The following is an 11,959-nucleotide window of genomic DNA, read 5'->3' as shown; positions in this document are numbered from 1 at the left end:
CAAATCCAACTTCTGTGTATGCTTTAATTCATATACAGTAATATTTCACATCCACTGAGAATCACAAGCCTTTGGTTAAACACTGATATCATACAACCCAAAAGTAATTTTTGTTCTAAACTTATCCCTTCGTTTCATGCAGCAGGACTGATTCCAGGCCAACATCTAATTATCAATGTTGGGTTTGCTTCAGTGCCTTCCTGAATAAATTCAGTTCCTTTAACACTTCCATTTCTTAACAGAAAATTCTGAAGTAGGATGCGCAATATTAAGTATGGCTTGAGTTCTTGTCACTGGAGCAAGGTCTTTTAAGGGTAGCCATTCAAAAAGAAATGTTTTCTGTGTCTACTCATGGATCTCACAGGTGCCTTTCTTCTGGGGATGTCTAAGGCTAAAAAACACTTTCCTGCCTTTGCAAATAGACCTTTACTCCCTCTAACCCATCCATAGGTCCGCTTGACATTGACCTGGCTGACATGGTCCTGCCAGAAAATAAGCTTTCCCTTCTGTTTTCCAAACTGTCGTTGAGCAATACCTTAGGGCGAAACACTTGCATGAATTTCTGGTAAAATTCTTTGGATGCAAAATAATAAATGAAGGGATCTATGCAGTTGTTGAGGCAACTGAGGCACAAGGTAAGTTTGTAGGCAGGGTACAAACTCCTGTCGTAAAACAGGCGGATGATCATATGCACAAGTAGGATAAAGTTATTGGGGGCGAAGCAAGTGATGAATACCAGAAGGACTATCATCGCCAGGTATATGGATCTAGTCTTCTGCCTGTTACCATATCTGTTTGATGTCTGGATAAGCTTCCGAATGGTGCCAATGTAGCATCCAACTGTTACAACAAAAGGGATCAGGAAGAGTACGACAAATAGCGTGAGGAGAAAGGCTACCCAGGCTGCGAAGTTGGGCAGCATATCCCATTTGAGAACGTCAAAGCAAGTTATAATCCCCAATTCTTTCACTTCATAGGTTAGATCTGTGCTTTCTAGTGGGTAGAAGGCTAGTAGTAAGAAAATCCACATACCTAGGCAGGCAGCCAGGGCATATCTTTTTCTTCTCCACTTGATCAACTTCATGGGATATACCACACCCATGTACCGCTCGATGCTGATACATGTCATGGTCAATATGGAAGAATACATGTTGGAGTAGAACATCACAGTCACGAGGCTGCAAAGAGTCTTGCCAAAACTCCAGTGATTGTTTTGGATGTGATAAGAAATCTGGAAGGGAAAGCAGCTGGCCAGCATGAGATCCGTGATGCTTAGGTTGATCATGAAGATAACAGAAGGTGTTTTGGGTTTGATGTGCCAGCAGAGCACCCAAAGAGAGAACAAGTTGCCAGGGATACTGATCATAGCCACCAGTGTATACACAACAGGGAGGGTGATGGAGATAGCTTTATTCTGGAGCATTGCCAGCGTTTCAATGTCCAGGTGGGATCCGTTTTTAACCATTATTCACAAGGGGGTTGTTGATTGCTATAAACCAGCTGGATCATATCATAAACACTTGGCTTAAAAACCTGGAGGTCAAATGTCAGGAGAGAAAAGCAATATGTCAAAACAGAAATTAAATACAAACTTCTTCTATTAATCAAACTAAGAAAAAGCCCTATGTAGTTTGACAGATTATCTCTGAATGAACTGAATCCATTAAAATCATCCCCCTGAAAACTATCTCCCCGCTCCGAATCTTGGTAATGGTTTACCAGTCTCACTTCTTCCTAGCTTTGAACAGCTACTTTTTCCCTGATGAATGGCTTTCTAATACTTTTTGCAGTGTATATGTTAATCACATCTCTTATATTACTGTAAATTAAAGAAAATCATGTATTACAAATTGAAATTGATGTCTGCATGAGAACACTGTGCCATAGGATGTCCATGAGCTGAATCCATCCTATGTACTCTAGATGTGATAACCTTTCTTCTTGTAATACACAATATTTTCTGACTTTCCCCGCCCCCACCCACAATTAAACAATGATCCATTCCAAGTGAGTGCTGGATTTTTTTTTTTTCAGTTGGGGAAGGGAGAACATGCGATCAATTATTCTTGGTATATTCATGATATAAACAGAATATAAGGAAAACACCATGTATAATTGAGAACCAGGGACAGAATGCAGTTACTTGGACTGGTTTACAGGCTGAAGGGACCTGGCTAGAGAAGTAAGAAGCTCTCATCTAACAAAAGAAAAGTTTCAATTTCTGCAAGATGTAAGTTATTAAAAAATGTTCTGTTTGCAGCTGCCTTATTGGTATCACCTGTAATTCTGCAAAATTAGTTTCAGTTTTGCAGTCTGCAAAGCAAAACTGTGCTTTCACTGTCTGGTCCATATAGATCTTTCTTGATTGACACAACAGGTTATGGTTTAGCTATTTATTTTATAGTGTAGCAGCATTTAGAAGCTGCAAGCAAGAACTTGTGCTCCAATGTGCTACATGCATGCCTGCTTACTTTCATCAAGTTGCAAGTATGGGGATGCACAAAAGTACAGCGTCAAAAATGCGAAGAAATGCCAATGAATGACCAGAAAGGCAGAGGACAGAGCAACAGTAAGTTCTGTGAAGACCAGCAATAGGAGCCTGAAAAGGGTGCCAGGCCAAGCCAGACGATAACTGTGGGCACACCTGTGCTGTTTAATAAAAGAGGGGCAGGAATGGGTTTGGGCACACACTCCTACTTGTGTCCTCTGGTCACCTGCACTGTTTACTCCAAGCATCTCTTTGCAAGACACACTTGCTGTAGGAGCTCAGATTAAAAAATTGTAGGTGCCAGTCAGCTGGCGTCACTTAACCTCAGATCTAGTTAAGTAAGACCTTTAATTTAATTGTCTGGTCATAGTCCATGAGCAGTGCAACAAGGTCAGTCCCTCAGAGATGTCAGCTGTCGTTGCTGGCTAACTCTAGCTGGAAATAACTCCTCTGACAAAAACTGTGATTTCTGACAGACACTCTTACTGAATAACTTGCTAGGTCTTTCACAAAATAGCTGTTGAAAGTTCCCGAGACCTGGCAAAGGTGAAGTCTCTACTGAAGGCTGTAGTGCAGTAGAGAGATACTCAACTCTCAAAAAACCCAGACTGCAGTTCCAGAAAAAGCACAGCTACAGCAGCTAGAAGCTCGGGGGGGGCTTATTTGTGTCATTTCTTAATCTGATCAGATTGACGTAGTCTTTCAAATGTCAGCTAAAAATATTCAGAAGTAGTGAGAGTCAGTATCAAACAAGTGATGTTACCTAATGTTTCCAGTCTTTCAGGAGCTTCTAGCTGAGCTGTTGTAAGCCTGGAAAAAGGCACAAGAAAATAGGAATTGCAAAGAAGTCAAAGATGTGTTCCTAATATATCATGCACATGACACAGAGCAAACATGTTCCAAGTAACGAGCACATCACATGATCACAACTGCAAAAACCCCTTTGAGCCAAATCCATTGCAGATGAAATTCTGTTCTTGTCAGTGGAGCTGTATCAAAAATGAAACCAACTCTTCAGTTTTCAGGGGAACTTCAAAAAGCACTCACTGACACAAAGCTCTTGGAAAAAAAACCTTAATGCTATCTATTTCAACTCTTCTATCTATGGCTTACCATAGTAAATACCTATTCTAGAACTCTAGTGCCTCAAAAATCCTTCTCAAGTGGTGCCCCTTTGTGCCTAACAACCCTAAACTTCCCAAAGCAAACATAATATTTTTGTCTATATCAAAGTATCTACAGAGCTCTAATAATAAGCCTTTGCAAGTGAAAGATACTTGCTCTCACAGGCTAAGGGATCTCACCCCTAGATACTATTCCTATAGAAATCCTATGTACTTGGGAGGTAGGAGTGTAGGTGAAAATTTCCATTAAATCTGTCAAACTGATCATAAAACTATTGAATACCTCTTACATTCGGGTTTTTGTTAGGGCTAATCACAAACATATTTTCTTCTATACTTGCTTTTTCTGAGAGCACATCCTGATGAGAAGGAGATAAAAAAATGCACACATAGGTGCTGCAGTACACAAAACAGTGTCAGGATTTGTGGCCTGGCTAAAGGTAAATTTTATGCACTTGTGGAATGCTACCATCAGTAAAACACAAGTGCCTCCCAAATTTAGGCACTTGAACACAGGTTGAAAGGCACCAGACTTTGTGGTTAGGTACCTACAAGAGCTCTCCAAAAAGTGTAGGTCCCCTTGGCATGGTTTTCAGTAAGGAAGACATCCACCACAAGGAGCAAAAGAAGAATGATGTGATGGTTCCTAGTGTCTTCTGCAGGAGAGGAGGGGGCATGCAAAACGCACAAGACTCTTGTTGCAAGTCATTCTCGAGGGCAAATAACCTCCTGGGGAGATGTGGACTACAGAAAAACCTCCTTCCAACTTTGCCTTTCCTTTTGCCAAATCCTTCTGGGGCTCTAATCCTGTTCAGGAAGGCCTGGGCTTGCAGAAAATCCCTCTCTGAGACACCCTTACTTGTGATGCTTTGCTTTTTAAATGCCCAGGTTAAGCTGCTGGAACCACAGTGTAGCATTTCAATGTACTTTAGCTCTCCCATTACTGCGTCTATTTGGGTTTAGTTAATGCTGTATTTATATTTTCATCTTGTTCAGGGTAACTGTATGTCCTTCCCCCACTGCAATCAGTCTGTCTGTCTCTCACAGTTTAACTTGAAAATGTCATAAATAAAGTGAGAAAGTAATCTTTATGAGGATTAGAATTAGATTCCCCTTACATTTTATGAGTTGCTTCCTTTCAATTTCAGGTTTCCAACAGATTTCAAATCAGTGGAGCTTGCATGGATTCTCTGCAAGAGAAATTTGCTGCAGGACAATTTTAAAACATCAACCCTCTGTGCTGAAAATCAAAGAGTAAAAAATCAGAAGAGGACTGTGTTATTTCTTTGCCATGGCAAAGTAACAAGAGAGATGTGTCTACTTTCTTTTTAGGAGATTACTAAATAAAATTGATGTGTTTCCTCTCTTACATGTATTCTCTTCCTGTTGTCGATGTCAAGTGCACCTGTCTAAAAGACTGAATAACCAGAATAAAAGACCAGAATAACCATTTTATAAAAAGTTTTGTGATCTGTTTTGTGATTTGAGATGGAAAAATAAATTTCAAAACATATCATGCAGCAGAAAGCCTTCCAAAACCTATTCTATTTTATAAGTTTTTGTTCACTACCTGTCAAAAAACTGTTGCGTATAATAAAAACATCTGATTTCATAAATTCCTTGATACTGTTACACTTTTGGAAAGACAGCCTTCCAGCTGAAGAATGCAGGAAGGCATGTTTCAGATTACAGGAAAAAAACCCTGAAATACAATTTCAATTCAATTGCAAACAGATTCTGAATGAAGCAAAATGCAAGCACAGATTTTATTGTAAGCACTTACTTAGAGAAATCATATTAACAGTTTTTAATCAACACAAATGTAGCTGAAGAATGTATTTAGTTTTTTATAGAGACTGCATTTTTTGAAAAAAAAAAAATCTTTTTTTCCCTTGCTCTGTTTAATACTGTTACAAAGCAGTAACAAAAGCTAAAGGGTAGGATAGATTATGTCTATGTAAATTTAGCTAAAACTGGTGAAATCTTAGTGATCCTCAGTTTACAGTGTTCCTGCTGGGGATTCAGTGCCTCCTGGACTGTCTGAGTTGCTATTGAGGTGAAAGAATATTAAATGAGCACAGAAAACAGACAATTTCTCTTGTAGACTGAGTATGAGGAGAAGAAGGAGCCAGGAAGGCAAGGAGCCAAGAGCCAGTTATCTTGAGTTTTGGGTAAAGTGACGAATACTTTGATATTTAGATAAAGGGGATTTAATATGAGGAACAAGAAGAAAAAGTGCCCTTCTGCAACATACCTCAGTTATTGTTCCTAAAGCATCATTGATGCGATTCAGAGAAACACTTCTGCAAACGTTCAAGTTCACCAAACTGAGGAATGTAAATGAGTGCATCTCTCATTGCGTGTTCCTTAAAACGAACATGGTCTTTACCGAAAGAGGCTGCAGGTTTTGTCAGGGTAGTTCTTTCTCACCCTGGGTGGTTCTTTCTCACCCTTGCAATAAACTTTCATGCAAATTTTAGCTTGTAGGGTTACATCTATACATCTCGAAAAGCCGAGGGTTTGGTTCACTCAGTCAAGATCTGCACCTAAGTCTTCTAAGAATCTTCTTTGTACTGGACCTTCCGTGGGTTTTTTTCTGCTATTTTTGTTTGTTTGTTTTTTCTGCTGCTTTGTTCTGAGTATCACTGGAAAGATCAGAACCTGTTGCTGAGCCTGTAGTTATGTTATCACAAAGGCATTATTTCTCACTAGGCTTTAGCTTATCTTCTTTTAAAAATAAATACATTTGGGAAATGAGACTTCTACCCTCTGTGAACTTGTGTGTACAAGTATTTCTGAGCAAATAAAACAAATCTGAAAACATCTAACTAACTGCAATATTCCTGATCTTCCATGTCATTTAGCTTTAGAAAAACAAAACTGTTCTTTATGTCTTCTTTTCCAGCCTGAGAGAGTACAACTGGGCAGTTTCCAAGATTCAACCAAGTCAATTTTTACTAAGTGTGAAATCTAAATATACAAGTGAGAGGCAAAGACACATCACAAGGAAATACTGTACCGATTCTTCAGAACTAGTAAAATTAACTGCACATAGCTACCTTTACATTTCCTGTGTCTGTCCTGCACTAAGCTGTTTTGCTGATAGTTGAACTTCAGTTCACTTGAACCTTCACCTTTGCTAACCATGAATTAGCAAAGTCAGGATTCTGTGCTGGTGTTAGCAACATTCACCCTAATTTAGATAAGATTTTCATAAACATAGCCACTACCATCTGTGTCAATAACCCGTTCAGAGTGAAACTAGTTAATGTGGTCTTTAAAAAGTTCATTTCTGCAGTAATCGGGTTTATGGAAACAGTAAGTCCGTGGGCCAGTATTGACAAAAACCTCTCAGCATCTGAGGCGTGTTTCTATGACTTTAAGTTAGTTATGCTGCAAAATGAAGCAGTTTGCAGTTTTCTTTATTGGTGTGCAAGATAGCCAGCCTTCAAAAATTCTGTGAGCAAAACCTTAGGTCAATTGAAACCCAACTTGTGTAACTCCACTGATAGATTTTCTAGCTGGTTTAAATTTCTGTCAGAGTAAGCATCCTAAACTGGATTTAAAGAGGTTCCAGTTTATGGGCTAATAGCTAGAATATTATATGTATGTTGGTCTTTCCTACATTCACAGACTTTGTAAGCTTAATTTTCAAGCCTGGTATTTTAAAAAGGATTAGCAAAGCTGAGGCAATGCCTTTTTAAGAATTCGACATAACAGTGCAGGAATTCATTCTACAGGACTTGCACTCCTCAGCGGTCACTGCTTATGTGCATGCTCTGATTCCCCTACAGCATAAGGTAACTTGCCTCTTGGTGAAATAATGCTATCTTGCATGTATCATGGAGGAAGAGTGTACATGCAAGCAGTTACTGAGAAATTGCTGATGCCTGATCAGGAACCTTGACTTCATTAGACCGCAGTTTTTGTCAGATAGTGCCTGGCCATGGACAAACAGCTTGAAAAGCTCCTTTTAACCACTCTGGAAGACATCCTGGGTAGTGTGGAGTTATCCTGTGCCGGAGGGCTCTCCTGTAGGTAGCTTGCCCTTGAGTTATGGCAAGATGGTGAAGATTTATGTTCTTATAGAACTTTGACCACAGAAAGTGCCTGATCAAGTCTAGATTTAAATAACACAAACTGATTTCTTTTATAATTTTAAATCTTTCAAATATTGTCTATATCCAGGATTGACAATCAATGGCTTCCAGTCTGCAATTACTTCCCACTACAACTGCCTCACATAGCTGTTGTGAAAGTCAGAGGAAAAAGTGTAGTCGAACATTTCCCTTCTGACCTCAAATGCCAGGAAAAGAAGTAACAGTTTGTTGGCACAAAGTGTTTGTGGTAGAATACATGACAGATTCCCAACAGAGAATCCCTCACTCTTCAGAAAACTTGATGATCTTATATTGAGTCTGTACAGTCTGATTGGCATTTTACAGCAAACATACATGTATCTACACACGCACACATATAAACATATGTGTGTGTATTTATATATATTCTATTTGAAATCTGTGTTTTCTATCTCTTCAAACTCTTTTCTGTGAAACTTGTTTTGAATGTTTAACCTCTGTTCAGTCCCCAAAGGAATTGAGGTAGAGCTACATGTGTGTTTTTGAAGATTATCTTTAGAGATTTAAAAAAAAAAGCTTACACATTGCTTTTTCTTGCCTTTGCACTAAGAATATGACAGTCTGTAGCTGTTGATCAATTTAACATATGATGGAGTCCATAAACAGGACAGTCAACCAAGTTTTTTTAGGTGTAGCTGAAGGGATAATTTGGCATGAAATTTGGGAAATGTTTTGGGAAAAGAATGTAGGGTAATTCTAACATTCACGTAACATACTGAGACTGGAAATTGGAAACAGATTGTTAGGGGTGAATCAAAAAACTTGGCTGAGCATGTAGGCCGTCTTCATATAGGCCTTCTTCCACTACTTCCATTAGTCAGTCTCAGTATGTACAAAACCTCTTACTACCTCCTAGATAAATAGACATGTCCCAAAAAGCCCATCCTTGGTCTGTAACAACTGGTGACTTGTAAATACAGGCTGAATTATTGTTCTTCTTGTTAAGTAAGATCTATATGAATATGCAACGTTTTTTCCAGAAGAGTAGCATTAAATAGCAGGGCTTGGGTATAGCTGGCACCTTTCTTATCTGTCTTTGCTACAGTTGTGGATCTAGCGTCCATAGAAATCTAAGGGTCTATTTTAGGCTGAGTTGGAAAGTGTGGATGCCACAGACTGTACTGGGCAGATCTCCAGTGACTGTAGCAGGCTCATATGTAGTCACTTCCATTGTAAATGCAGGTGTTTGAAGCTGAATCCAGCCCATTTTTAAACATCCCTTTGATTCAGATCCAGGTTTCCTGGAGGCCAGTAATTGCCTGGATTCTGTCAAAACCTGAACTAGTCCACGAAAAACATAATTGTCCCCTTTCATACTTGGACCACTCAGCTGCCACTTTAAAATGACCTGGCCAGCTTCCATGTGAAAAAGAATTGGCACAGAATAAGGCCAAATGCATGATTTTACCTGTACCCATCTTCTTCCACCTGTGTGTCAAAACCTACAGTCAGTTTTATGTGATTGTAAAACTATTTGTGTAGCAAAGGTGCCACAGCTGGGACTCAGAATAAAAATCATTTTGTCTTCTGTTGGTCCTGCTGCTCTACTTGCTCAGCACATATCATGTAGCCTTTACTGACAGCTCACCTACGGGACTGAGTGCTCTGCTCTCTCCCCAGATGCCTTCTGCCATGTACTGGCGGTGAACTCCTGGCAGACTGGCTGTTCTCCTGGCTCACGCGCCAGTTAAAAGTGATTCTCACATCAGCACTAGTGAAAACAGGCTTGGCTAAAAAATACATGAGACTGGGGTCTCTGTAAGTGATAAATTGACATGTGCTTGGCAGCTTTCTCACATATCTGATTCTCTGCTCCTGAAAGGGCAAGAAGAGCGAGCTGTACAGAAAGAATGAGCCTTGCTTCCTTTCAAACTATGCCTCTTACTGGAAGGCTTTAATACAAAAAAAAACGGGCTGCTGGAAGCTGTTTTCTGTGACTGGAACTGATATTGTGTCCACTCATTCCCCTGGCCCCCCTGTCAATACCCACTGAAAATAGGTGCCCACATGTGTTTCAGCAGGGGCGGTGTGCCCGGGCTGACGAAGGGCCAGTAGGCAGCGATGTGTACAGCCCAAGGCAGTGGGAAACGTGTGAGCTCTCTGGTTGTCTCCTCGTTCTCTAACACTTTGGACAATGTTTCTCAGCCTTCCCTGAAAGGAGGAGTGGTTGGGGCTCACCTGGGCTGATCCCCATGAGAAATCTTGCACTGTCACAACTCTTTCCTTTGCACAGTTTCTCTTACTGCTTGTTGTTTCAGCTCAGAGTGCAAACCCTGAATCTTGTCTCTACTACTGAGCTTTGTATCACTGTATTTTTCTTAAGTGATTTGCAGTTGCCCATGTATATGGTCTTACAAGTGTTTGTGATCCTCTGCTGGAGGAAGTTTCTTCATTTTTTCGACAACTGCCATTAGCAGTAAATAGTATTGAAGCTGCAGTCATGGCTGATTCTGCCTTTTAATTATGGTCATACCATGATCAGGGCATGTGTCACTAGGACAGCCAGGTATCGCCTGCATCTATCTTGAGAGGAGCAACTTAGGGCACACGCAGTACCGCTATGGAGCCCAGATGGCATGTCCAGGGTTCATTCACCTCGGGACCAGTCCTGCGTGTCTGGTTTCATGCAACCCCCACTGAAGTCTGAGGCAGCTCTGTGTGCACAGCACCTCGGAGCTCTTTGCTGGGTAGGTAGAAGCCAGCTCACCCTATCCAAGCTCATGCAAACTCACTCCGTTCACATGCTGAAAGAACTGAAAGTTGGCTTCTCTGCAAAAGCTCACGGCTTATACTGAGCATCGATAACTGCAGCTGCGCTGCCTGCGGCTGGCACAGGGCACAGTATAAATTCACACGTGCCTGAACGGTGCTGAGCAGATGTACCTAAAGGCACAGGGCACAGGTAACAGGAACCTCAGAAAAAGGTAACTACAGGAGCAGATAGACTGTATGAGCTTGTTTTAAAAGCAGTGTTATACATGCACTCAAAGGAAAAAGAAAGAGCCAGCGTAATTGTTATTTTTCCCTGACTGACTTACCACTTTTTTCCTGACTTCAGTTGGCAATTTGATACGAGTTAGAGGTATGACTGATAACATACAAGAAAAGGAGATTATAAAATGGGAAAAAAAGAGAAAGATTTCTAACAAAAGCGTCAGTTCAGTTTCTTTGTGACCACTTGAGCTATCACACTTATACAGATAGATACAACAGGAATAGCATCCTGAAACCACATCTGCTATTGTTTCATTCTTCTGAAAGTCCTCAAGTGCAGATGAGACAACAGGTCAAAGTTCAGCTCTTCAGCTAAACCAAGCTGCAAGCGCCCTCGTATTCAGGCTTGGGTCTTCCTCTCAAATTCTCACTGCACTTAGGTAAATTAAAGGCATAAATAAGACAAAAATTGGATTCTATCCTCATCTAACATACTCTTCCTGCATTGAGAAGTATGTAAGTGCCCTAATTATAGTCAAGATATATGCTGTTATATTATTATATGAATGCTACCTATGAAACAATCACAGGCAGAAGTCAAACGTGTTCTGCAGATGGTTTTGTTGGGGAACTAATCTCCACTCTTATCAACAGACAATACATTGCAACAGCTTGTTATTGGCTTTACTGGAGTTCCTCTTTATTGCTAGCAAAACGCCCTGAGAAAACTGGCTGCTCTGCAAATCCTTACTGGAGTCTTGCCATCTTGAGAAAAAATAATGAATGTGAAAATGCTGTGCTTTGAAAAGTTGTTATTTATTGACCTGTGTACTAAAAATTAGTGTCTTGAATATAGTTTTTATGACCTTGGCATTCAGCTCTGACTTAATAGAGGTAATTCTGGATATTCCATTTGTAAATAGTCTGTACCTCACAATCTCTTCTACTACATGTATTGTGGTCTGCTATTTTTAAGCATACAGGTGAACAAACGCACTCTTGCAGTGTAAGCAAAGGTGCAAGTCCACATCTCATCAGCCACTCTATGTATCTGATCTCACTCCTACTGACAAGGGAGGTTGCTTACCCCTCTGCCATAAAGTTTTGCAAATCAGCTCCAGGTTACCATGTGAGGAAGCGTATTCGTTACTATCCTATAGGTCATACTATACTACTACCACCTTATGCCCTACTTGTCTCTGCCGTGAGTTGTCTGCCTGCCCACAAGCTTAAGGCAAATAAACACAGCCGAGATATTTAAACGGTGACCACAC

General features: G+C 40.4%; 1 protein-coding gene across 1 annotated transcript in view; it reads right to left on the bottom strand.

Annotated features, from left to right (window-relative positions):
- Positions 1 to 248: 248 nt before the first annotated feature.
- P2RY8 (purinergic receptor P2Y, G-protein coupled, 8) overlaps positions 249 to 11,959 on the bottom strand; it is a 34,435-nt gene continuing 22,724 nt past the window's right edge. Inside the window, exon 3 of the mRNA XM_010290836.1 lies at positions 249 to 1,533. Coding sequence (XP_010289138.1) covers positions 392 to 1,465 — 1,074 coding nt within the window. The 5' untranslated portion in view covers positions 1,466 to 1,533 and the 3' untranslated portion in view covers positions 249 to 391. The remainder of the gene's footprint in view (positions 1,534 to 11,959) is intronic.

Source organism: Phaethon lepturus, unplaced genomic scaffold (assembly GCF_000687285.1).
Source record: "Phaethon lepturus isolate BGI_N335 unplaced genomic scaffold, ASM68728v1 scaffold11147, whole genome shotgun sequence".
Lineage (NCBI taxonomy): Eukaryota > Metazoa > Chordata > Aves > Phaethontiformes > Phaethontidae > Phaethon > Phaethon lepturus.
Note: the sequence above shows the minus strand (reverse complement) of the source record. Positions and strands in the feature narration are given on the sequence as shown.